The sequence below is a fragment of the Oncorhynchus kisutch genome, linkage group LG23 (assembly GCF_002021735.2).
Source record: "Oncorhynchus kisutch isolate 150728-3 linkage group LG23, Okis_V2, whole genome shotgun sequence".
In the NCBI taxonomy this organism is placed as follows: domain Eukaryota; kingdom Metazoa; phylum Chordata; class Actinopteri; order Salmoniformes; family Salmonidae; genus Oncorhynchus; species Oncorhynchus kisutch.
Genome location: NC_034196.2, coordinates 6,914,382 through 6,941,618, shown reverse-complemented (window position 1 = coordinate 6,941,618; position 27,237 = coordinate 6,914,382). Strand labels below are relative to the sequence as shown.

At 43.3% G+C, this 27,237-nt stretch overlaps 1 protein-coding gene across 16 annotated transcripts in view; it reads left to right on the top strand.

Moving 5' to 3' along the window:
* The window catches only part of LOC109877945 (mitogen-activated protein kinase 10), a 112,847-nt gene that overhangs the window by 27,842 nt on the left and 57,768 nt on the right, over window positions 1-27,237 (top strand). For all 16 annotated transcript variants that reach the window (XM_031803008.1, XM_031803004.1, XM_031803010.1 and 13 more), the window contains one exon: window positions 12,053-12,222. In XM_031803008.1, coding sequence (XP_031658868.1) covers window positions 12,101-12,222 — 122 coding nt within the window. In that variant the 5' untranslated portion in view covers window positions 12,053-12,100. The remainder of the gene's footprint in view (window positions 1-12,052; window positions 12,223-27,237) is intronic.

The window sequence follows — 27,237 nt, the reverse complement described above, 5'->3', positions numbered from 1 at the left end:
AGCTGTGTTGCTTTTACGCCAAACATAACGTTTTGCATTGTTGCCAAAAAGTTCAATTTTGGTTTCATCTGACCAGAGCACCTTCTTCCACATGTTTGGTGTGTCTCCCAGGTGGCTTGTGGCAAACTTTAAACAACACTTTTTATGGATATCTTTAAGAAATGGCTTTCTTCTTGCCACTCTTCCATAAAGGCCAGATTTGTGCAATATACGACTGATTGTTGTCCTATGGACAGAGTCTCCCACCTCAGCTGTAGATCTCTGCAGTTCATCCAGAGTGATCATGGGCCTCTTGGCTGCATCTCTGATCAGTCTTCTCCTTGTATGAGCTGAAAGTTTAGGTAGGACGGCCAGGTCTTGATAGATTTGAAGTGGTCTGATACTCCTTCCATTTCAATATTATCGCTTGCACAGTGCTCCTTGGGATGTTTAAAGCTTGGGAAATCTTTTTGTTTCCAAATCCGGGCTTTAAACTTCTTCACAACAGTATCTCGGACCTGCCTGGTGTGTTCCTTGTTCTTCATGATGCTCTCTGCGCTTTTAACGGACCTCTGAGACTATCACAGTGCAGGTGCATTTATACGGAGACTTGATTACACACAGGTGGATTGTATTTATCATCATTAGTCATTTAGGTCAACATTGGATCATTCAGAGATCCTCACTGAACTTCTGGAGAGAGTTTGCTGCACTGAAAGTAAAGGGGCTGAATAATTTTGCACGCCCAATTTTTCAGTTTTTGATTTGTTAAAAAAGTTTGAAATATCTAATAAATGTCGTTCCACTTCATGATTGTGTCCCACTTGTTGTTGATTCTTCACAAAAAAATACAGTTTTATATCTTTATGTTTGAAGCCTGAAAGGTGGCAAAAGGTCGCAAAGTTCAAGGGGGCCGAATACTTTCGCAAGGCACTGTATATTATAATATCGTCTTTGTATCTAAACATCATTCTAATGTGGTTAGCCTTAAAAATGTTTTTAAATGAGTTATTTAAATGAATTATTCAAATCTTAAAGAGAAATTCAATCAGAGAGCGCCCTTAGATCATGGGAAAAGGCCACACATGGCTAGGCCCGTTATGAAACCTCACACTATTGCAGAGACTTCAAAGTCATTACATTCCTGGCCGCCAGGGGCGGACTAAAATAATAATTCAGGCTGGGAATTTGACTCCATCCCAGGCCATCCTGTTCACGCAAACCACCAGACCGCTAATTTTGTAGGCTAACCCTATTTGTTGATGTAACAGGTACTGAACTAGTTATACATTTGGCCACTATGTTCATCTGGGAAGAAAGTTATGCACATTACAAAATGCAAACACTTAGGCTACTTATTGGTCAGTCCCATCTGAACACTGAGTTTTCAAGGTATGCTATGGCTATGGGTGCACCCTCAAAAACTCACTAGGAATACACCAATCATAGCACATACAAGGCTAGACACACAAAACTATTAGCCTACATTTTTTTTAAAGAGAAGGTGATATACAGAGTTAGCTCAAATGTTCAAATGATTATCTTTATATTCAAGCATATCAAAAGTATCAAAAAAACTTCACACACACACATTCACTGAACTTGAACATAAGCTACAACAATGTAAGTAAGTATAATACAAAAGTCAAAAAAGCATTCCTCTACAAAAAAATGTAGATTACAATGTTCACTCACTGGTGTCCATAAAGCAAACAGCACAAAAGTAAACACATCTATACACTGAGTCAATGAAATTGAACATCGGCTACATAACTGCAAGTATAATATGAAAGTCCAAAAAACATGCCTCTGTACAAAAGCTTTAACTCAACAGCAAATTTTCTTTCACCCATGTCAGCCTGTTAAGGAAGAGTCATAGCATCACTACTTTAGAGTCACCAGTAAGTAATTACCACTAGTAAACCAGTAGGCGGCAAAGTAACTCACTGCTCTCTGCCATCTTGTCAATTATGTCATCTTTGTCAAGTCCCATAAGAATATCCTTCTCTGTTGCCATCAAAAGGAATGCTTCAAGGTTCTCTTGAGTGAGGGAGGTTCTTAGGCGGTTCTTCACGAATTTCAGGGTTGGCTACATAACTGCGGTCCTCTCACTAGTCACCTGAGTGATGGATAGAGTGAGGAGGAACTTGTAGCCCAAACCAATGATGTGATACTCATCCGTGAGCAGATTGTACTGAGACAGGAGAAGATAGCAGCATATCGGGCAGTTTTTACATGTGGAACAACTGCTCACCAACTTCACACTTTCATCAGGATCCTCAAAGCCTTCCTCTGATTCATCACTGGTGGCGGCGGCCCTGGTGTTGTACTCCTCCAATGCTGACTGTTTCAGTCTTTCCCACTGTTGTGCAAGGCTGATCAGTTCAGCCTGCAATGCCTCAACAGTGGCATGTTCATCAAATTCAATTTGCTGAGCTCCTTCATGGCTGTCTCACAGCACTGCATTTGCTGCATAAATGAGGTGAATACTTTCAACAACAGTGTCCAGTACCACATGTGGATCTTGATTTTGTAATCAATGTCTGCATTAGCAATGGGCTCGTCTTCTGCCAACTCACCTGATTTTCTCTTCTGTTTTTTGTTCTCTTCTCTGGGAGAGCAGTCTGAGCTTTGGCATCACAGTCCTGCTACTCCTCCAGAATGCCATTGTCCCACTCAACAAAGTTGTCTGCTGCCTTCTTCACATCCTCAAAGTCTCAGGCACACTTTCTCAGGTTATCCTCTGTTCCGGTCACCAAGTGCTGTGCTGTTACGATATCCATGCCACTGGTTTGCAAGTATTTAGAGAGAGGGGATGTCTGCTCAAATATCCTGAGGAAAACCTCAGCTGTAAGTATGGTTTCATACTTTAGGAGAGCATCATTGTACCCTTGGGCCTTGCTTCGGAAGGCAGGTTTTATGGTCACAACCTTCTCAATTCTTTCCATAGTGATGTCCACATCTGTGTAAAGTGCACGGTCAGACTTTGCAAAGCTTCCAAATACTTTCCTCAAGGCCTCGTCTTTGGCCCACCAGCCTGTTTCACCAATTACATCAAGCCGTCGGTGTCTCCTGTCCTCACTGGTTTCCTCCCATAGCTTCATGCGCTTGTAGGAATCTCGAACGAACACTGCAATGTCATTCAGTAGTGAGAAAAGGGATTCACTTGCCACAACAACCCCAGTGGTGTCAGTTAGCACAAGGTTGTGAGTGAAACCATATGTGTACTTGGTTAGGAGACTACTGTGAGCAATGCAGAGAAGCCCCTGTATTGTCCCTGCATATGATCTGCTCTGTCTGTTGCATTACCAACACACTGTTTGATATCTATGTCCATCTTCTCAAGGGGCTGTTTCACAAGGTCCACTAAGTACTTTCCAGTCGATGACTCACAGTCAATGACCGCAATCAGTCTCTCTTGGACAACATCAGTGACATATCGCAGAACTACTGCACACTGGTCTTTGGATGTTAAATCCTGTGTTGTGTCCATTTGTATTGATAACATCCCTGCCTTTCTCACTTCAACAGCAATTGTCTGCTGAATCAACATTCTAATGATTCTGATTTTGCTTAACAACAATATAAGCTCAAGAAACTTGCCATGATTGACGGAAGTCTGCTTGCTGGCTCTGTGGAAAAAGGCTTCTGCACTTTCTCTATGGGTCTTGCTTCTCTCATGTTCCTGTACTCTCTGATGGGCATGTTTCCAGGCCTGCATGCATCCTTTGACAAATGCACTATCACTGGCTGAAGGTTTTGCAAATGCAAGACATACTGAGCAGAAGTGAGTTACTTCATTGTATGTCAGACATTTTCTGTTTGTGCCATCTTTGGAGTGGAATACATTGGGAATGACACATTGAGGGGTTTGTCTCTGCTAGGTAAAGCCCCGCCTTATCTCAGCTCACTGGTCACCATAGCAGCACCCACTCGTAGCACGCGCTCCAGCAGGTATATCTCACTGGTCACCCCCAAAGCTAATTCCTCCTTTGGTCGTCTTTCCTTCCAGTTCTCTGCTGCCCATGACTGGAACGAATTGCAAAAGTGAGTCTCCAGCTTCAGAGACATCTCCCTCACTAGCTTTAAGCACCAGCTGTCAGAGCAGCTTACAGATCACTGCACCTGTACATAGCCCATCTGTAAACAGCCCATCTATCTACCTACCTCATCCCCATACTGGTATTTATTTATTTTGCTCCTTTGCACCCCAGTATCTCTACCTGCACATTCATCTTCTGCCGATCTACCATTCCAGTGTTTAATTGCTATATTGTAATTACTTCGCCACCATGGCCTATTTATTTCCTTAACTTACCTCATTTGCACTCACTGTATATAGACTTTTTGTTTTCTTTTGTTCTACTGTATTATTGACTGTATGTTTAGTTTATTCCATGTGTAACTCTGTGTTGTTGTATGTGTCGAATTGCTACGCTTTATCTTGGCCAGGTCGCAGTTGCAAATGAGAACTCGTTCTCAACTAGCCTACCTGGTTAAATAAAGGTGAAATTAAAAAATATATATATATTTTGGGGGATGGTACTGAAAAAAATAAGTAAAAATCCTCTCTCTCTCTCCCCATCTGTGGCAAGGACCTTTCTCTTTTTTATTCTCTCCCTCTCTGCTCCACCTTTCCTTTTCTGACCGTCCATTTCGCCGTGCGACTTGTCTAAAATGTTATCGGTAGACAAGCAGGTAGACGGTTGCTATGTGCGTCGCGCGCACCCTTGTGAGGGGACACTGCAGCGAGAGAGTGAGAGTCGTGCCTGATGCGTGGATTCTCCTTCAACTCATTCCTGCTTGCTATATTATTGCTAGTCAAGTTGACTATTCACGGCAGGCCAAAGCGACCCTCAGTCCACCGGGAAATGTCCCGGGGGTCCCGAGGGCCAGTCCGCCACTGCCAGCTGCAATTGATGTGGTGAAACAATGTGTGGGCAAGTAGAGGCACAGAAACTTAGATCAATACCTTTTGTCAGATAACACTATTAAGCAAAGAATGTATGCTATTGCTAGCAATCGAGACGGAACTCTGACTGAACAACTCAAAAAGTCCCAAATTGGACGTTAGCTGTGAGGGCCGAGACGCCCAGGCTATATTGCCGAAAAATTCCATGGGATCGAATGGTGGGCTTTTGCACAGATGGGGTTCCATCTATGGTGGGAGGGCGTTTAGGCCCTGCACTCTAGTCATGAATGTGTCTCCCTCTGCCATATTGACGCATTGTATGAAAGAGCTGAGCACAGAACTCTGAGATATACTGCTGCAGGTAACTTTGATTATAAATCACATCCACTGCGCGCTCGCCTATTCACAAAACTATGGAGATATTGATCAGAGCATGACAATGTTTTATTTCACACCTGGGTGGTTATCGAGGGGGAGTGTTGGAAATATTTTTCGCATTGAGAGAGGACCTGTTGTCATTCACAATGGATGTAAAACAATAAATAATAAACCTGGTTGACTTTCTGTGTAATGAAATAAAATATGTCTCCTTGCCTATGATATATTTGAGAAACTGAATGAACTGAACGCAAGCATGCAGGGGAAATACGAAAACATGCATAAAACAGTGATCGAATCAGTGGATTCAGAGGAAATTATTATTATTGGAGAGAGAGTCTTTCAAAAGCGAAACATGCCAACTTCCCTCGGCTGTGCAAGATTCTAACAGAAAACAGCATCAGTAAGTGTCCCACACGAGTGATGACTGCTCACCACCAAAGCTTGGAAGAGCACTTTGGGACCTACTTCTCAATCCGTTTGAATGGGATCCTGGCTCAGGTGACATGCTGGTAAGTGAAATCGGACAGCTGATCAAGCTGTCATGTGACCTAATGCATTCACGGGTCTCTACGGGGGAAATTTGGTTCCTGACTCAAAGGGAATAAATACCCTGCTCCCTCTGAGCATTAATGCCGCTTTCAAAATAACTGGGAACTCGGAAATCTCCGACTTCAAACATCAGTGAATTCAAGACAACTGGGAAATATAGCTCTGACTGGTAAAAAATTGTTTTGAATGGACATTCACCTTGAACGACTTTCTGACCTGAAGATCACTGACGTTATGATTTGACCTCTTTATCAGATTTCCCATTTGTCTTGAAAGTACCATCAGTGCTCTCATCTGCATTAAAACCAAATATCGAGGTTGGATATGAGATGAGGTGATGAGATGAGGTTCACACTTTTGACCACGCCCCCTGATTTTGAGAAGCTCTGACGCGACATGCATCTAGCACACCCGAGATGGGTGGTTGTGAGATAAAATACACATTAAAAGTATGTGATGGTGAGTTGAGAAGACCATCATAAATACTGTTAGAATGTTTTTTCATTGACTGCCATAGCCCGAAATAAAAAAGTTAACATTGGCTGTTAATTATATACGTTTTTTTTCACATGGTTGGGGTCATGATATTTTTCAAATATCAAAATGGGGTTGTGAGCCAAAATAGTTTGGGAAGCCCTGTAAAAGATTGTTATCATCATAGTTGTCATGCCATCCAACAGTTAGCTACATCACATACAGTATGGGACAATGTAACACTACTGGTGCTAGTGGTGCTAGATAATGAACCAATGGAAGATTCTTATGTTAAACTGATTGGGGTTGATTATTTGTTATTTGTTGTGATTCGAACCACTGGCATCATATCATAAATGGCGTCCAACTGTGTAAAATATATCGAAAATATACGATGACTGGATGGATACATCTCTGGGATGTAACCTTTAGTTAATAAAACCTGTCTAGAGCCCTCTCACTAACTTCAATAAAATATTGCAATTATATAAAATCTTTATTAATTACGATCAAATTAGCCTTGTCAGTTTAATTGTTAGTCGGCTCTAGGATGAAAAGCATGTCTCTTGGTAGAACTGGACTTAATGGACTGACTGTTGATTTTCTTCCCTTAGTCTAGTTATCTTTAGATATTGCATGTGACCCAATTGCCACCTTATTTCCTATGTAGTGCACTATTTCTGACCAGGGCCCACAGGGTGCTGTGCATAGAAATATAATTAAAGCACTATATACAGTATCTCTGTAGTGCAAGTTCACAGCTCTCTTATCCAGAATTATGCGGACGTGATTTGTCATGGAATATAGTTGGATTATGTACGCATCTTTGGACAAGCAATTACTAGATTGGACTGGACATGTACTGATATGCACACGGAGTCATGTGTGTGTCCTATGTGGCTCAGTTGGCTAGAGCGTGGCACTGGCAATACCAAGGCCGTGGGTTCAATTCTTGCAGGGATCACATGGATTTTTTTGGAGTGGAGCAGTCCCACTCCTTTTGTAATTTTGTTACTTTATTGAAGAGATAGTAAAATGATGGAAAGACAGGGGAGATAGGAGGAGCATGAGTCAAAGGGTTTTGGGCCGTATTCGAACCCATGCTGACTCTGGCATACAGTGGGGCAAAATAGTATTTAGTCAGCCACCAATTGTGCAAGTTCTCCCACTTAAAAAGATGAGAGAGGCCTGTAATTTTCATCATAGGTACACTTCAACTATGACAGACAAAATGAGAAATAAATCCAGAAAATCACATTGTAGGATTTTTTATGAATTTATTTGCAAATTATGGTGGAAAATAAGTATTTGGTTAATAAAAGTTTATCTCAATAAAAAAACATTGTTATATACCCTTTGTTGGCAATGGCAGAGGTCAAACGTTTGCTGTAAGTCTTCACAAGGTTTTCACACACTGTTGCTGGTATTTTGGCCCATTCCTCCATGCAGATCTCCTCTAGAGAAGTGATGTTTTGGGGCTGTTGCTGGGCAACACGGACTTTCAACTCCCTCCAAAGATTTTCCATGGGGTTGAGATCTGGAGACTGGCTAGGCCACTCCAGGACCTTGAAATGCTTCTTACGAAGCCACTCCTTCGTTGCCCGGGCGGTGTGTTTGGGATCATTGTCATGCTGAAAGACCCAGCCGCTTTTCATCTTCAATGCCCTTGCTGATGGAAGGAGGTTTTCACTGTATGTGTGTGCCGGGTCAGCGGCTGGACTACACCGGCCACTGGGATCACATGGAGGTTTAATGCAGACCTACACTGTAGACATACCCACAGCACCATGTTGCATCCCTATCCTGTCCGGTTTATGCTGCCTGCTGGTTATGTCTCCCTGCTAGTTATGTATGATGATACGCCCACTCTCATGCAAGTCCTTTGTCCACAGAATACTGTACTGTATGTTTTGTTTTCATGGTTGTCTGTGAATGTCCATACAGAAAAAAGGATTGAGGAAATGGAGGGAATAAGAATGTCTTCATATAAATTCAGGAAATTAGTGCCAACAACAGCAGTCAGTTGTACAGTGCCTTCAGAAAATATTCATACCCCTTGACTTATTCCATATTTTGTTGTGTAACAGCTTGAATTCAAAATGGATGAAATAAAAACAAATCTCACCCATTTACACACAAATACCACGTAATGACAAAGTTTAAACATGTTTTTAGAAAACTTTGCAAATGTATTTAAAGTGAAATACAGAAATATCTAATATCTTTACAGAAGTAATCACAACCCTGAGTCACTACATGTTAGAATTGCCTTTGGCAGTAATAACAGCTGTGAGTCTTTCTGGGTAAATGCCTAAGAGCTTTGCACACCTGGATTGTACACTATTTGCACATGATTCTTAAAAGATCTTCAAGCTCTGTCAAATTGGTTGTTGATCATTGCTAGACAACCATTTTCAGGTCTTGCCATAGATTTTCAAACTGTAACTCGGCATCTTCCAGTGTCTGGTGGAAAGCAAACTGAAACAGGTTTTTCTCTATGATTTTGCCTGTGCTCCATATTTAGTTTTTTTTTTTATCCTGAAAAACTCCCCAGTCCTTGACAATTACAGGCATACACATAACATGATGAAACCACCTTATGCTTGAAAATATGGAGAGAGGTACGCAGTGATGTATTGGATTTTCCCAAAACATATCACTTTGTATTCAGGACAAAAAGTTAATTGCTTTGCCACATTTCTTGCCATATTATTTTAGTGCCTTGTTGCAAACAGGATGCATGTTTTGGAATATTTTTTATTCTGTACAGGCTTCCTTCTTTTCATTTTGTCAATTAGGTTAGTATTGTGGAGTAAATACAATGTTGTTGGTCCATCCTAAATGTTCTCCTATTACAGCCATTAAACTCTGTAAATGTTTTAGTCACCATGGTGAAATCCCTGAGCGGTTTCCTTCCTCTCCGGTGACTGACTTAGGAGCGGCGCCTGTTTTTTTGTAGTGACTGGGTGTATTGATACAACATCCAAAGTATATTTAATAACTTTACCATGCTCAAAGGGATATTCAATGTGTGCCCATCTACCAATAAGTGCCCTTCTTTGCGAGGCATTGGAAAACCTCCCTGGACTTTGTGGTTGAATCTGTGTTTGAAATTCAGTGCTCAACTGAGGGACCTTACAATTATCTGTATGTTTGAGGTAGAGAGATGAGGTAGTCATTAAAAAATCTGATTAAACACAATTATTGCACACGGAGTGAGCCCATGCAACTTATTATGTATAGTTGAAGTCGAAAGTTTACGTACACTTTAGATACACTAAGTTGACTGTGCTGTTAAACAGCTTGGAAAATTCCAGAAAATTATGTCATGGCTTCTGATAGGCTAATTGACATAATTTGAGTCAATTGGAGGAGTACCTGTGGATGTATTTCAAGGCCTACCTTCAAACTCAGTGCCTCTGCTTGACGTCATGGGAAAATCAAAAGAAATCAGCCAAAACCTCAGAAAAAAATTGTAGACCTCCACAAGTCTGGTTCATCATTGGGAGCAATTTCCAAATGCCTGAAGGTACCAGGTTCATCTGTACCCAAGTATAAACACCATGGGACCACGCAGCCGCCATACTGCTCAGGAAGGAGATGCGTTCTGTCTCCTAGAGATGAACGTTCTTTGGTGCGAAAAGTGCAAATCAATCTCAGAACAACAGCAAAGGACCTTGTGAAGATGCTGGAGGAAACAGGTACAAACGTATCTATATCTACAGTAAAATGAGTTCTATATCGACATAACCTGAAAGGCCGCTCAGCAAGGAAGAAGCCACTGCTCCAAAACCGCCAGAAAAAAAGCCAGACCACGGTTTGCAACTGCACATGAGGTCAAAGATTGTACTTTTTGGAGAAATGTCCTCTGGTCTGATGAAACAAAAATATAACTGTTTGGCCATAATGACCATTGTTATGTTTGGAGGAAAAAGGGGGAGGCTTGCAAGCCGAAGAACACCATCCCAACCGTGAAGCACGGGGGTGGCAGCATCATGTTGTGGTGCTTTGCTGCAGGAGGGACTGGTGCACTTCTCAAAAGAGATGGCATCATGAGGAAAGATAATTATGTGGATATATTGAAGCAACATCTCAAGACATCAGTCAGGAAGTTAAAGCTTGGGTGCAAATGGGTCTTCCATTGACCCCAAGCATACTTCCAAAGTTGTGGCAAAATGGCTTAAGGAAAACAAAGTCCGGTTATTGGAGTTGCCATCACAATGCCCTGACCTCAATCCTATAGAAAATGTGTGGGCAGAACTGAAAAGGCGTGTGCGAGCAAGGAGGCCTACAAACCTGACTCAGTTACACCAGGCGCTTGATTGATTGATTTGTTTGTATTATGCAGTCTGAATATATAACATATGGCTTTATGTTGCAGACATGTTGTAGTCATCATGATATTAATTAAAATTGCATTATATACACTACTTGACCAAAAGTATGTGGACACCTGCTCTTTCAACATCTCATTCCAAATTCATGGGCATTAATATGGAGTTGTTCCCACTTTGCTGCTATAACAGCCTCCATTCTTCTGGGAAGGCTTTCCACTAGATGTTGGAACACTGCTGCGGGGACTTTCTTCCATTCAGTCACAAGAGCATTAGGGAGGTCGGGCACTGATGTTGGGCGATTAGGCCTGGCTCGCAGTCGGCATTCCAATTCATCCCAAAGATGTTCAATGGGGTTGAGGTCAGGACTCTGTGCAGGCCATTCAAGTTCTTCCACACTGTTCGAGACAAACCATTTCTGTATGGACCTCGCTTTGTGCACGGGGGCCTTACCCAAACTGTTGCCACAAAGTTGCATTATTAAGATTTCCCTTCACTGGAGCTAAAGGGCTTAGCCTGCACCATGAAAAACAGTCCCAGACCATTATTCCTCCTCCATCAAACTTTATAGTTGGCACTATGCATTCAGGCAGGTAGTATTCTTGCTTCCGCCATTCCCAGATTCATCCGTCGCACTGTCAGATGGCGAAGCGTGATTCATCACTCTAGAGGACGCGTTTCCACTGCTCCAGAGTCCAATGGTGGCGGGCTTTACACCACTCCAGCCGACACATGGCATTGCACATGGTAATCTTAGGCTTGTGTGCGGCTACTTGGAGATGGAAACCCATTCCATGATGCTCCCGACAAACAGTTATTGTGCTGCGTTGCTTCCAGATGCAGTTTGGAACTCGGTTGTGAATGTTGCAACCGAGGACAAGCGATTTTTACAAGCTTCAGCACACGGCGGACACGTTCGGTGAGCTTGTGCGGCCTACCACTTTGCGGCTGAGCAAAACAGCACAATAATATAACTTACAGTTGACTGGGGTAGCAGGGCAGAAATTTGATGAACTGACTTGTTTGAAAGGTGGCATCCACATTGAAAGTCAGTGAGCTCGTCAGTAAGGCCAATGTTTGACTATGGAGATTGCATGGCTGTGTGCTCGATTTTTTTTTATTATACACCTGTCAGCAATGGGTGTGGCTGAAATAGCAGAATCCACTAATTTACTTTTGTATATATAGTGTATTTGTTGTATTTTTTGAAACTGCACTGTCGGTTAGGGGCTCGTAAGTAAGCATTTCACTGTGTTGTATTCGGCGCATGTGACTAATAACATTTGATTTGATTTGAATGAACGAATAAACTCACAAACAAATGGACGAACAAATGACTTAAATATAATAATTCAACTGGTGGTAGAGCCAGTCAGAGAGGTAAAAGTGACCTTACTGACCTTTGTTTGTTTGTTTACTGCAGGGTTTTGGTAAACAATTGGATGTGTCATACATTGGCAAGCATTACAACATGAGCAAATGCAAAGTGGACAACCAGTTCTACAGTGTGGAAGTAGGAGATTCCACCTTCACAGTTCTCAAACGTTACCAGAATCTAAAACCCATCGGTTCTGGAGCTCAGGGAATCGTCTGGTGAGTACTGGAATCCTCATTTTACACTCTTTATAGTGTAGTGAATGAAAATGTACATTTTATAGTGGCAAAACCAACTGTATACCTTAATATTTGGTTGATGTATAATGTGTTAGTAGATAGAGTTGTGTGGCTGTATGGTCATTGCATTATGATCTTTGCAAAGATTTATACTGTGTATCAAGGTGGCACGTGTATTTGTATATGTGTTTGTATAGTATGTGTGAGATTAAAACCTTGAGTTTGATTAATGAAGAGTTCTAGAAGAATACCAAATTGATTATTAAAGCTGCAAGCAGCAATGCTGGGGTTCAAACTGTGGGCCCACTGTACCACCATCAGGACAAATAGGGCACAGCACCCTAGGATGAGCTACTTCTGTCATTTTACCATGCTTGCCAAATATCAGAACTCATCATAACATCTATGTACCCATGTTTTTGAATGCAGGACTGTAGCTCAAACTTTATGGCCGCTTTGAGCCAATGGGCTTGCATTAATGTTTTTTCTTGTCCAACAGGGCCACCAGCCAAACTGAACCATACTTGTATTTATTTTTAAAATGTATTTAACCTTTATTTAACCAGGTAGGCTAGTTGAGAACAAGTTCTCATTTACAACTGCGACCTGGCCAAGATAAAGCAAAGCAGTTCGACACATACAACAACACAGTTGCACATGGAATAAACAAACATACAGTCAATAATACAGTATAAAAAGTCTATATACAGTGTGTGCAAATGAGGTAGGATAAGGGAAGAAAGGCAATAAATAGGCCATGGTGGCGAAGTAATTACAATATAGCTATTAAACACTGGAATGGTAGATGTGCAGAAGATGAATGTGCAAGTAGAGATACTGGGGTGCAAAGGAGCAAGATAAATACATACATACAGTATGGGGATGAGGTAGTTGGATAGGCTATTTAAAAATGGGCTATGTACAGGTGCAGTGACCTGTGAGCTGCTCTGACAGCTGGTGCTTAACTTCTCTAGGATAGGGGGCAGCATTTGGAATTTTGGATGAAAAGCATGCCCAAATTCAACTGTCTGCTACTCATCCCCAGAAGATAAGATATTCATATTATTAGTAGATTTGGATAGAAAATACTCAGAAGTTTCTAAAACTGTTTGAATTATGTCTGTGAGTATAACAGTAGCAGGCAAACCCAGAGGACAAACCATTCAGATTCTTTTTTTTAGGTCACTCTCTTTTCAGTGGGTTTTCATTGGGAATCCAGATTTCTAAGGGACTTGCTCGTCAAGGGTAAGGCATGACTTATATTTTTATTTCTGCGTTTTGTGTCGCACCTGCAGGGTTGAAATATGTTTTTCTCTCTTTTGTTTAAGGAGGTGCTATCCTCAGATAATAGCATTGTTTGCTTTCGCCGAAAAGCCTTTTTGAAAATTGACATGTTGGCTGGATTCACAACACGTGTAGCTTTAATTTATTTTTAATAGATTTTTATAGGAATTTATTTGAGTTTGGCGCTCTGCATTTTCTCTGGCTTTTGGCCAAGTGGGACGCTACCACATATCCCAGAGAGGTTAAAGCTAGTGAGGGAGATATGAGTCTCCAGCTTCAGTGATTTTTGCAGTTCGTTCCAGTCATTGGCAGCAGAGAACTGGAAGGAAAGGCGGCCAAAGGAAGAATTGGCTTTGGGGTGACCAGTGAGATATACCTGCTGGAGCGCGTGCTACGGGTGGGTGCTGCTATGGTGACCAGTGAGCTAAGATAAGGTGGGGCTTTACCTAGCAGAGACTTGTAGATGACCTGGAGCTAGTGGGTTTGGCGACGAGTATGAAGTGAGGGCCAGCCAACGAGAGCATACAGGTCGCATTGGTGGGTAGTATATGGGGCCTTTGATGACAAAACGGATGGCACTGTGATAGACTGCATCCAATTTGTGTGAGTGTTGTAGGCTATTTTGTAAACAACTTTGCCAAAGTCAAGGATCGGTAGGATGGTCTATTTTACGAGGGTATATTTGGCAGCATGAGTGAAGGATGCTTTGTTGTGAAATAGGAAGCCGATTCTAGATTTAATTTTGGATTGGAGATGCTTAATGCTTAATGCTTAATGTGAGTCTGGAAGGAGAGTTTACAGTCTAACCAGACACCTAGGTATTTCTAGTTGTCCACATATTCTAAGTCAGAACCGTCCAGAGTAGTGATGCTGGACTGGCGGGCAGGTGCAGGAAGCGATTGGTTGAAGAGCATGCATTTAGTTTTACTTGCATTTAAGAGCAGTTGGAGGCCATGGAAGGAGAGTTGTATGGCATTGAAGCTTAGTTCGTTATTTAACACTGTGTCCAAAGAAGGTCCAGAAGTATACAGAATGGTGTCGTCTGCATACAGGTGGATCAGAGAATCACCAGCAGCAAGAGCCACATCATTGATGTATACAGAGAAGTCGGCCCGAGAATTGAATCCTGTGGCACCCCTATAGAGACTGTCAGAAGTCCAGACAACAGGCCCTCTGATTTGACACACTGAGCTCTATCAGAGAAGTAGTTGGTGAACCAGGCGAAGCAATCTTTTGAGAAACCAAGGCTGTTGAGTCTGCCGATAAGAATGTGCTAATTGACAGAGTCGAAAGCCTTGGCCAGGTCGATGAATACAGCTGCACAGTAGTGTCTCTTATCGATGGCGGTAATGATATCGATTAGGACCTTGAGCATGGCTGAGGTGCACCCATGACCAGCTCTGAAACCAGATTGCATAGCAGAGAAGGTACGGTGGGATTCGAAATGGTCAGTAATCTGTTTGTTAACTTGGCTTTCGAAGACCTTGGAAAGGCAGGGTAGGATAGATATAGGTCTGTAGCAGTTTGGGTCTAGAGCATCTCCCCCTTTGAAGAGGGGGATGCCCGCCGCACCTTTCCAATCTTTGGGAATCTCAGACGATACGAAAGAGAGGTTGAACAGGATAGTAATAGGGGTTGCAACAATTTCGACAGATCATTTTAGTAAAAGAGGGTCCAGATTGTCTAGCCCGGCTGATTTGTAGGGGTCCAGATTTTGCAGCTCTTTCAGAACATCAGCTATCTGGATTTGGGTGAAGGAGAAGTGGGGGAGGCTTGGGTGAGTTGCTGTGGGGGGTGCAGGGCTGTTGACCGGGGTAGGGGTAGCCAGGTGGAAAGCATGGCCAGCTGTAGAAAAATGCTTATTGAAATTCTCAATTATAGTGGATTTATCGGTGGGGACAGTGTTTCCTAGCCTCAGTGCAGTGGGCAGCTGGGAGAAGGTGCTCTTATTCTCCATGGACTTTACAGTTTCCCAGAACTTTTTTGAGTTTGTGCTACAGGATGCAAATTTCTGTTTGAAAAAGCTAGCCTTAGGAAAGCTAACTGCCAGTGTGTATTGGCTCCTAACTTCTGCAAATGCAGAAATTCACAAGATGTTTTTGTGCTAGTCAAGGGCTGTCAGGTCTGGAGAGAACCAAGGGCTATATCTGTTCCTGGTTCTACATTATTTGAATGGTGCATGCTTATTTAAGATGGTGAGGAAGGCACTTTTAAAGAATAACCCGGTATCCTCTACTGACGGGATGAGGTCAATATCCTTCCAGGATACCCGGGCCAGGTCGATTAGAAGGGCCTGCTCGCTGAAGTGTTTTCGGGAGCGTTTGACAATGATGAGGGGTGTGTTGTTTGACTGCAGACCCATTACGGATGCAGGCAATAAGGCAGTGATTGCTTAGATCTTGGTTGAAAACAGCCGAGGAGTATTTGGAGGGCAAGTTGGTTAGGATGATATCTATGAGGGTGACCGTGATTACGGATTTTGGTTCATTGATCATTTGTGTGAGGTTGAGGGCATCAAGCTTAGATTGTAGGATGGCTGTGGGTTACGCATGTCCCCGTGTTGGTGACCTAGCAGCACTAGCTCTGAAGATAGATGGGGGGCAATCAATTCACATATGGTGTCCAGGGCACAGCTGGGGGCAGAGGGTGGTCTATAGCAAGCGGCAACATTGAGAGACTTGTTTCTGGAAAGGTGTATTTTTATTAGTAGAAGCTCAAATTATTTGGGTACAGACCTGGATAGTAATACAGAGCTCTGCAGGCTATCTCTGCAGAAGATTGCAGTTCTATCTTGTCGGAAAATGTTATAGTTAGGGATGAAAATTTCAGGGTTTTTGGTAGCCAGGATTCAGACATGGCTAGGACATCCGGGTTTGCAGAGTGTGCTAAAGCAGTGGATAAAACAAACTTAGGGAGGAGGCTTCTAATGTTACCATGCATGAAACCAAGGCTTTTACGGTTACAGAAATCAACAAATGAGAGCACCTGGGGAGTAGGAGTGGAGCTATGCACTGCAGGGCCTGGATTAACCTCTAAATCACCAGAGGAACAGAGAAGGAGTAGGGTAAGGGTACGGCTAAAGGCTATCAGAACTGGTCGTCTAGTGCGTTCGAAACAAAGAGTAAAAAGTGCAGGTTTCTGGGCACGGAAAAATAGATTCAAGGCATAATGTACAGACAAAGGTATGGTAGGATATGATTACATTGGAGTAATGATGAGAGAGATATTGTCTCTAGGGACGTTTAAACCACTGCATATGTGGGAGGTGGAACTAAATGGTTTGTTAAGGCATATTGAGCAGGGCTAGAGGCTCTACAGTGTAATAAGACAATCACTAACCAGAACAGCAATGGACAAGGCATATTGATATTAGGGAAAGGCATGCATAGCCGAGTGATCATAGGGGTCCAGTGAGTGGTTGGGCTGGCTGGAGACAAGGCGATTCAGACAGCTAGCAGGCCGGGGCTAGCAAGCTAGCAGAAGGGCCTTAGAGGGACGTCATGGCGGAGGAAAGTCTGTTTTAGCCACGGCGTGCGGTGACGTCGATAGACCAGTCGTGATGGATTGGTAGGGTTCTGAGTAGCATAGGGGTCCAAGTCCAATTGGCAAAATAGGTATAGTGGCCCAAGAAATTGGCCGATGGATCTATTCAGCTAACAGTCCAATATGCTCTAGACAGCTAGTGGGCCGTGACTAGCAGGCTAGCAGATGGGCATTTGGGGGAAGTCACGGCGGAGGGGCCTGTTGGAAAAAATCCCTCGGGCAGATTACGTCGGTAGTCCAGTCGTGATGGATAAGCAGGGCTAGTAGCTAGTGAGCTGGCTAGCTTCTGTTGAGGGATTTTGGTTCCGACGTAAGTAAAAATACTTTAGAATAAACAGATCCACACCGCATTGGGTGAGGCGGGTTGCAGGAGAGTATTTTGAAGTTGAGGTTTGGAAAAATATATAAAAGATATGCGAAGAAAAAAATATATACATGGGAAACGACAAGACGAAGGACAAAGACGTCTGACTGCTACGCCATCTTGGATACTTTACAGGTTAGCTAGACTCCTATGCCTGAGCATGTGTGCCAAATTCCATCACTGAGTCAAACGGATCACGACAGCTCTGTTAGAGTCTAAGGAACAATAGCCAATACTTAACTTGCGCTTCTTCCCTGGTCTGTCTGTCCACTGGAATCAGGGGATCTGGGCTTTTTTTAGTCTGCTTAGTCTTGTGCCTCCGCTAGGGTGACACTGGACATAACTTCCTGCTGTCTCCCGTGCCCTCCTTTCCAAGGCGATTGTGTACATTTGCAAAGAGCTGGGACTGCCAATGTGAGGATTGGGCTAGTTTGTCAAGCCCTGACCTTAGAGAGCCTTGTTTATTCCCTATTTGGTTAGGTCGGGTGTGACTTGGGTGGGAAAATCTATGTTTCTATTTCTTTGTTGGCCTAGTATGGTTCCCAATCAGAGGCAGCTGTTTATCGTTGTCTCTGATTGGGGATCATACTTAGGCAGCCCTTTTTTCCCACCTTAGATTGTGGGATCTTGTTTTTGTGTAGCTGCCTGTGAGTAGCCCAGAATGTCACATTTCGTTTTCTTTTGTTTTGTTTGGTGAGTTTCATATTTATTAAACATGTGGAATTCTATGCACGCTGCGCCTTGGTCTAATTCTTCCCTCAACGAACGTGACAGAAGATCCCACCACCAAGTGACCAAGCAGCGTGCCCAGGAGTGGAGGACATCGTGGACCTGGGAGGAGGTAATGCCATGGAAGCAGCGAGAGAGGAACGGCGACGAGACCAGGAATCAAGGAAACGACGGAAGCCTGAGAGGCAGCCTCAAAAAAAATGGGGGGGCACACGGGGTGGTACACGGGGTGGCGAGCAGAGCAAAGGTGGGAACAAGAACCAACTCCCTGTAATTACGATGAGGAGTTCGTCACGGTTCAGATGTTTTCATGTTTTCCGGTTCTGCACACCGTGCCTCCAGTGTGCACCCTTAGCCCGGTGCATTCGGTGCCTGCTTTCCGTACTTGCTGTGCTAAGGTGAGCATCTGTCCGGGACAGATTGTGCCGGCTCAGCGGTCCTGGTCTCCAGTGCGCCTCCTCGGACCAGGATATCCTGCGCCAGCTCTACGCACGGGATCCGCAGTTTGTCAGCACAACCCAGTGCGGCCTGAACCAGCTCCCCGCACTTGCCGTGCTACAGGGGGTATTCAGCCAGGACGCGTTGTGCCAGCTCCACGCACCCGGCTGATCCATGGCCTGAAGCCTCCAGTGATGATCCATGGCACGAAGCCTCCAGTGACGATCCAAGGATAAATGAAAGAGATCTTACAAAACTGAGTAAATAAATTATTCCAAGATAAAGTACAGAATATTCTCATTCAGTGAATTGTGTATTGCTGTTAGTTCGTATGATGAACACACTGTAATTTCTGTTAGGTAGTTCATATGATGAATACTAACGCTGTCAGATACATATATTATTCCTCTGGAGGCCTGGTTCCAGAATAGTAATGTAATGCTCTGGTTGATTGGAAATAAATTAGATTTTGCTTCTGCTGTGATGGGATTCTGTTGAGTCAGCATATCGCATACTGCACAGTGTAATAGCCTACACATATATACACACACGCACACACACACACACACACGCACGGTTGTTCCTTCCTATTATGGTGACTTCTGACATTCAGCTGATCATTTGACACAAAGATGCCCTCCTTAGAAATGGCTAACTGTGACTAATGTTCTTATGATCCCAGGGGAACGGTGACAGTACAGTAGGTCATTAAAGATATATTATCTCTGGCTTTAAAGAACCACTGTTGCTCCTTTACTTGGGAGAGGAAGACATGTGTAGGGGGTTTTGTCAGCTGTTAGGGTAACATTGTTTTTATCGCTTTGGTGCGATTTTCACCAGTATTTTCACAACTCATAGTGCAAAACTCAAAACAGATCATCATAGATATTTGTTGCAAAACTCTAAGCACATTTTTTATTCACTAAGTATAACACACACAATCATACAGTACATTCGTCACTAAACTTAATCAGTGTTTCATTACAATACATGTTCTTATAAAGTAATTGCTTTTCGCAATGCTCACAAAACTTTTAAAATGGTTCTCTTCTCATTTGTCAAAATAGATTTACTATTACTTAATCTGACTGCTCTTAATTGATCATCGTTAAACCGTTTGGTAAACCTATAGATGGTAAACTGGTTTGTCTACTACAGATTTTGAGAACTACATAATGAAAATCTATGTCTGTAAATTAGAAACATATAAGGTATGATATACACAGAGTGTACAAGACGTCAGGAACAACTTCCTAATATCCTCTTTTGACGTCAGAACAGCCTCAATTCGTCAGGGCATGGAAGGTGTCGAAAGTGTTCCACAGGGATACTGGCCCATGTTGACTCCAATGTTTCCCACAGTTGTTTCAAGTTGGCTGGCTGTCCTTTGGGTGGTGGACCATTCTTGATACATTTTGATTAAGATTTCTTACTAACGGGAAACTGTTAGTATGAAAAACCCAGCAGCGCTGCAGTTCTTAATCTGACTGCTCTTAATTGATCATCGTTAAACCGTTTGGTAAACCTATAGATGGTAAACTGGTTTGTCTACTACAGATTTTGAGAACTACATAATGAAAATCTATGTCTGTAAATTAGAAACATATAAGGTATGATATACACAGAGTGTACAAGACGTCAGGGACAACTTCCTAATATCCTCTTTTGACGTCAGAACAGCCTCAATTCGTCAGGGCATGGAAGGTGTCGAAAGTGTTCCACAGGGATACTGGCCCATGTTGACTCCAATGTTTCCCACAGTTGTTTCAAGTTGGCTGGCTGTCCTTTGGGTGGTGGACCATTCTTGATACATTTTGATTAAGATTTCTTACTAACGGGAAACTGTTAGTATGAAAAACCCAGCAGCGCTGCAGTTCTTGACACACTCAAACTGGTGTGCCTGGCACCTACTACCATACCTCATTCAAAGGCACTTAAAATATTTTTTTCTTGCCAATTCACCCACACATACAAAAGCCTTGTCTCAAGGCTTGAAATTCCCTCTTTAATCTGTCTCCTCCCCTTCATTTACAATGATTGAAGTGGATTTAACAAGTGACATCAATAAGGGATCATAGCTTTCACCTGGATGTACTTCCGGCGCCGACAGAGATGGCCGCCTCGCTTCGCGTTCCTAGGAAACTATGCAGTTTTTTATTTATTTTTTACGTGGTATTTCTTACATTGGTACACCAGGTAATCTTAGGTTTCATTACATACAGTCGGGAATAACTACTGAATATAAGAGCAACATCAACTCACCATCAGTACGACCAGGAATATGACTTTCCCGAAGCGGATCCTGTGTTCTGCCTTTCACCCAGGACAACGGAATGGATCCCAGCCTGCGTCCCAAAACAAAGATGTCGTAAAAGAGGGAAACGAAGCGGTCTTCTGGTCAGGCTCCGGAGACAGGCACATCGCGCACCACTCCCTAGCATACTTCTCGCCAATGTCCAGTCTCTTGACAACAAGGTTGATGAAATCCGAGCAAGGGTATCATTCCAGAGGGACAACAGAGACTGTAACGTTCTTTGCTTCACGGAAACATGGCTCACTCGAGAGACGCTAACGGAATCGGTTCAACCAGCTGGTTTCTTCACGCATCGCGCCGACAGAAACAAACATCTTTCTGGTAAGAAGAGGGGCGGGGGGCGTATGCCTTATGGTTAACGAGACGTGTTGTGGTCACAACAACATACAGGAACTCAAGTCCTTCTGTTCACCTGATTTAGAATTCCTGACAATCAAATGTCGACTGCATTATCTACCAAGGGAATTCTCTTCGATTATAATCACAACCGTATATATTCCCACCCAAGCAGACACATCGATGGCTCTGAACGAACTTTATTTGACTCTTTGCAAACTGGAAACCACATATCCTGAGGCTGCATTCATTGTAGCTGGGGATTTTAACTAGGCTAATCTGAAAACAAGACTCCCTAAATTGTATCAACATATCGATTGCGCAACCAGGGCTGGTAAAACCTTGGATCATTGCTATTCTAACTTCCGCAATGCATATAAGGCCCTCCCCCACCCTCCTTTCGGAAAAGCTGACCATGACTCCATTTTGTTGCTCCCTGCCTACAGACAGAAGCTAAAGCAAGAAGCTCCCGCGCTCAGGTCTGTTCAACACTGGTCCGACCAATCTGATTCCACGCTCCAAGACTGCTTCCTTCACGTGGACTGGGATATGTTCCGCACTGCGTCCAACAACAACATTGACGAATACGCTGATTCGGTGAGCGAGTTCATTAGAACGTGCATTGAAGATGTCGTTCCCATAGCAACGATTAAAACATTCCCAAACCAGAAACCGTGGATTGATGGCAGCATTCGCGTGAAACTGAAAGCGCGAACCACTGCTTTTAACCAGGGCAAGGTGACCGGAAACATGACCGAATACAAATAGTGTAGCTATTCCCTCCGCAAGGCAATCAAAGAAGCTAAGCGTCAGTATAGAGACAAAGTAGAGTCGCAAACCAACGGCTCAGACACGATGTATGTGGCAGGGTCTACAGTCAATCACGGATTACAAAGAAAACCAGCCCTGTCACAGACCAGGATGTCTTGCTGCCAGGCTGACTAAATAACTTTTTTGCCCGCTTTGAGGACAATACAGTGCCACTGACAGGGCCCGCAACCAAAACATGCGGACTCTCCTTCACTGCAGCCGACGTGAGTAAAACATTTAAACGTGTTAACCCTCGCAAGGCTGCAGGCCCAGACGGCATCCCCAGCCGCGCCCTGAGAGCATGCGCAGACCAGCTGGCTGGTGTGTTTACAGACATATTCAATCAATCCTTATCCCAGTCTGCTGTTCCCACATGCTTCAAGAGGGACACCATTGTTCCTGTTCCAAAGAAAGCTAAGGTAACTGAACGACTACCGCCCCGTAGCACTCACTTCCGTCATCATGAAGTGCTTTGAGAGACTAGTCAAGGACCATATCACCTCCACCCTACCTGACACCCTAGACCCACTCCAATTTGCTTACCGCCCTAATAGGTCCATAGACGATGCAATCTCAACAACACTGCACACTGCCCTAACCCATCTGGACAAGAGGAATACCTATGTGAGAATGCTGTTCATCGACTACAGCTCAGCATTTAACACCATAGTACCCTCCTAACTTGTCATCAAGCTCGAGACCCTGGGTGTCGACCCCACCCTGTGCAACTGGGTACTGGACTTCCTGACGGGCCGCCCCCAGGTGGTGAGGGTAGGTAACAACATCTCCACCCCACTGATCCTCAACACTGGGGCCCCACATGGGTGCGTTCTGAGCCCTCTCCTGTACTCCCTGTTCACCCACGACTGCGTGGCCATGCACGCCTCCAACTCAATCATCAAGTTTGCGGACGACACTACCGTGTTAGGCTTGATTACCAACAACGACGAGACGGCCTACATGGAGGAGGTGAGGGCCCTCGGAGTGTGGTGTCAGGAAAATAACCTCACACTCAACGTCAACAAAACAAAGGAGATGATTGTGGACTTCAGGAAACAGCAGAGGGAGCACCCCCCTATCCACATCGATGGGACAGTAGTGGAGAGGGTAGTAAGTTTTAAGTTCCTCGGCGTACACATCACAGACAAACTGAATTGGTCCACCCACACAGACAGCATCGTGAAGAAGGCGCAGCAGCTCCTCTTCAACCTCAGGAGGCTGAAGAAATTCGGCTTGTCACCAAAAGCACTCACAAACTTCTACAGATGCACAATCGAGAGCATCCTGTCGGGCTATATCACCACCTGATACGGCAACTGCTCCGCCCACAACCGTAAGGGTAGTGAGGTGTGCACAACGCATCACCGGGGGCAAATTACCTGCCCTCCAGGACACATATACCACCCGATGTCACAGGAAGTCCATAAAGATCATCAAGGACAACAACCACCCGAGCCACTGCCTGTTCACCCCACTATCATCCAGAAGGCGAGGTCAGCACAGGTGCATCAAAGCAGGGACCGAGAGACTGAAAAACAGCTTCTATCTCAAGGCCATCAGACTGTTATACAGCCACCACTAACATTGAGTGGCTGCTGCCAACACACTGACTCAACTCCAGCCACTTTAATAATGGGAATTGATAGGAATTGATGTAAAATATATCACTAGTCACTTTAAACAATGCTACTTAATAAAATGTTTGCATACCCTACATTATTAATCTCATGTATATGTATATACTGTGCTCTATATCATCTACTGCATCTTTATGTAATACATGTATCACTAGTATTACTATGCCACTTTGTTTACATACCCTACATTACTCATCTCATATGTATATACTGTACTCGATACCATCTACTGCATCTTGTCTATGCCGTTCTGTACCATCACTCATTCATATCTTGATGTACATATTCTTTATCCCTTTACACTTGTGTGTATAAGGTAGTAGTTTTGCTAGTTACTTTTTTACTGCATTGTCGGAACTAGTAGCACAAGCATTTCGCTACACTCGCATTAACATCTGCTAACCATGTGTATGTGACAAATACATTTGATTTGATTTGATTCATCTGGTCAGTCTGTCATGGAAGGAGCAGGTGTTCTTAATGTTTTGTATACTCAGTGTATACTGTAATGTACTATTATGATGATGACTATTATGATTTTACTTTACAGTAAATTTTATCTGATGTTGACAAGATCAGAGATGTAGTGTATGTAACAAATGCATACCCTATACAGTAAACATGTATGAAGTTGGTGGGGTTTACACTGCTTTACAAAAATTGCATTGGCCAATAAATTACTGTAATACCATAATACAATATATTCCATTTACATAGCAGACACTTTTATCCAAAGTGACAACAGTGAGTCTGCACATTTTTGTATGTGACCCCAGTGGGAATCGTACCCACAACTCTGGTGTTGCTAGTGCCACACGAACTGAGTAACGTACAGGAACAATACAATACTGTAAAATACAATACATGACGATTACAGTACAGGTGAAAGATGTATCATTGCCATACCCATGAGACTACCACCCTCATTCAGGCCATGAATGAGACATGCAATGTCATCGTTCCAGACCTGTGTCAGGCTTGGGTTCGCCATGCCAAAAAGGTTTTTCCCTAAGTACATGAGCAATGGGCACATTTACTGTGATGTCGATGAGAACCTATGGCCAAATGCTCAAGACAGGCTTAATGCAAACTAGTGCCTGCTAAATATTGTTTCTTTCATTTAGTTTTATTTGATTACAGAATACCTACAGTATGTTGTAATTAAACAATACATTTATTTTTTGTATCAATGATTATTGAAGATGTCTTCAATGATCACTCACACCTTTGATCAGACATGGGATAGAAATGATGGAAATGTGATGTTCAGTCAATGTTAAGGAGTAATGCAAGTGTATTGCCTAATGTCAAAACACTGTTCTGCACTGTAATATCACATTCAAAGGGTCATTTTATTGGATTAACTGGTTGTTAAAATGTTTTATTTTATTTAACTAGGTAAGTCAGTTAAGAACAAATTCTTATTTACGATGACTGGCTACCAAAAGGCAAAAGGCCTCCTGCGGGGACGGGGGCTGGGATTAAAAATGAAAAATAAATATTGGACAAAACACAGATCACGACAAGAGATACAACACTACATAAAGAGAGACCTAAGACAACAACATAGCAAGGCAGCAACACATGACAACACAACATGGTAGCAGCACAAAACATGGTACAAACATTATTGGGTACAGACAACAGCACAAAGGGCAAGAAGGTAGAGACAACAATACATCACGCATGATTGAGTCTTTGAATGAAGAGATTGAGATAAAACTGTCCAGTTTGAGTGTTTGTTGCAGCTCGTTGAATGTGGAGGATGAGGGCTGCAGTAGATATCTCAGATAAGGGGGAGTGAGGCCTAAGAGGGTTTTATAAATAAGCATCAACCACTGGGTCTTGCAACGGGTATACAGAGATGACCAGTTTACAGAGGAGTATAGAGTGCAGTGATGTGTCCTATAAGGAGCATTAGTGGCCAATCTGATGGCCGAATGGTAAATAACATCCTAGCCGTTCGAGGGAGAACCCTTACTTGACTATCTATAAATGATGTCTCTGTAATCTAGCAAGGGTAGGATGGGCATCTGAATCAGGGTTAGTTTGGTAGCTGGGGTGAAAGAGGAGCAATTACGATAGAAGAAACCAAGTCTAGATTTAGCTTTAGCCTGCAGCTTTGATATGTGCTGAGAGAAGGACAGTGTACTATCTAACCATACTCCAAAGTACTTGTATGAGGTGACTACCTCAAGCTCTAAACCCTCAGAGGTAGTAATCACACCAGTGGGGAAAGGGGCATTCCTCTTACCAAACCACATGACCTTTGTTTTGGAGGTGTTCAGAACAAGGTTAAGGGTAGAGGAAGCTTGTTGGACACTAAGAAAGCTTTGTTGTAGAGCATTTAACACAAAATCCGGGGAGGGACCAGCTGAGTATAAGACTGTATCATCTGCATATAAATGGATGAGAGAGCTTCCTACTGCCTGAGCTATGTTGTTGATGTAAATTGAGAAAAGCGTGGGGCCTAGGATTGACCCTTGGAGTACTCCCTTAGTGACAGGCAGTGGCTGAGACATCAGATTTTCTGTCTTTATACACTGCACTCTTTGAGAGAGGTAGTTAGCAAACCAGGCCAAAGACCCCTCAGAGACACCAATACTCGTTAGCCGGCCCACAAGAATGAAATGGTCTACCGTATCAAAAGCTTTGGCCAAGTCAATAAAATAGCAGCACAACATTGCTTAGAATCAAGGGCAATGGTGACATCATTGAGGACCTTTTAAGGTTGCAGTGACACATTCATAACCTGAGCGGAAACCAGATTGCATACCAGAGAGAATACTATAAAAAAGCCAGTCAGTTGATTATTGACAAGTTTTTCCAACACTTTTGATAAACAGGGCAAAATAGAAATACGCCTATAACAGTTAGGGTCAGCTTGATCTCCCCCTTAAAATAAAGGATGAACCATAGCTGCCTTCCAAGCAATGGGAACCTCCCCAGAAAGGAGAGGCTTGTTAAAAGGTTCAGAGAGAGGCTTGGCGATGATAGGGGCAGCAACCTTAAAGAAGAAAGGGTCTAAACATGTCCCAGATGTTTTTTTGGGGTCAAGTTTCAGGAGCTCCTTTGTCACCTCGGACTCAGTGACTGCCTGCAGGGAGGAACTTTCTAGCGGGGCAGGGGAAAAAGAGGGAGAAGCATCAGGGATAGTTGAATTAGAAGGGATGGGAGATGAGGAAATGTTGGACGGGCAAGGAGGCATGGCTGAGTCAAATGGGAATCCTGACTTAAAGAGTTGGTGATGTAAAGAGCTCATCTATGTGCTTCCTGTCTGTAACAACCACATCATCAACATTAAGGGACATCGACAGATGTGAGGAGGAGGGTTTATTCTCCAGGTCTTTAACCGTTTTCCAGAACTTCTTGGGGTTAGACCCACAGAGAGAGAACTGCTCCTTAAAGTAACTAACTTTGGCCTTCCGGATATCTTGAGTGCACTTATTTCTCATTTGCCTGAACACGAAGAAGGTCCAAGGTCTTCGACAGCTGATTCTGTACCATTTTACAGCGGTCAGTTCATGAAGGAAGGCTTG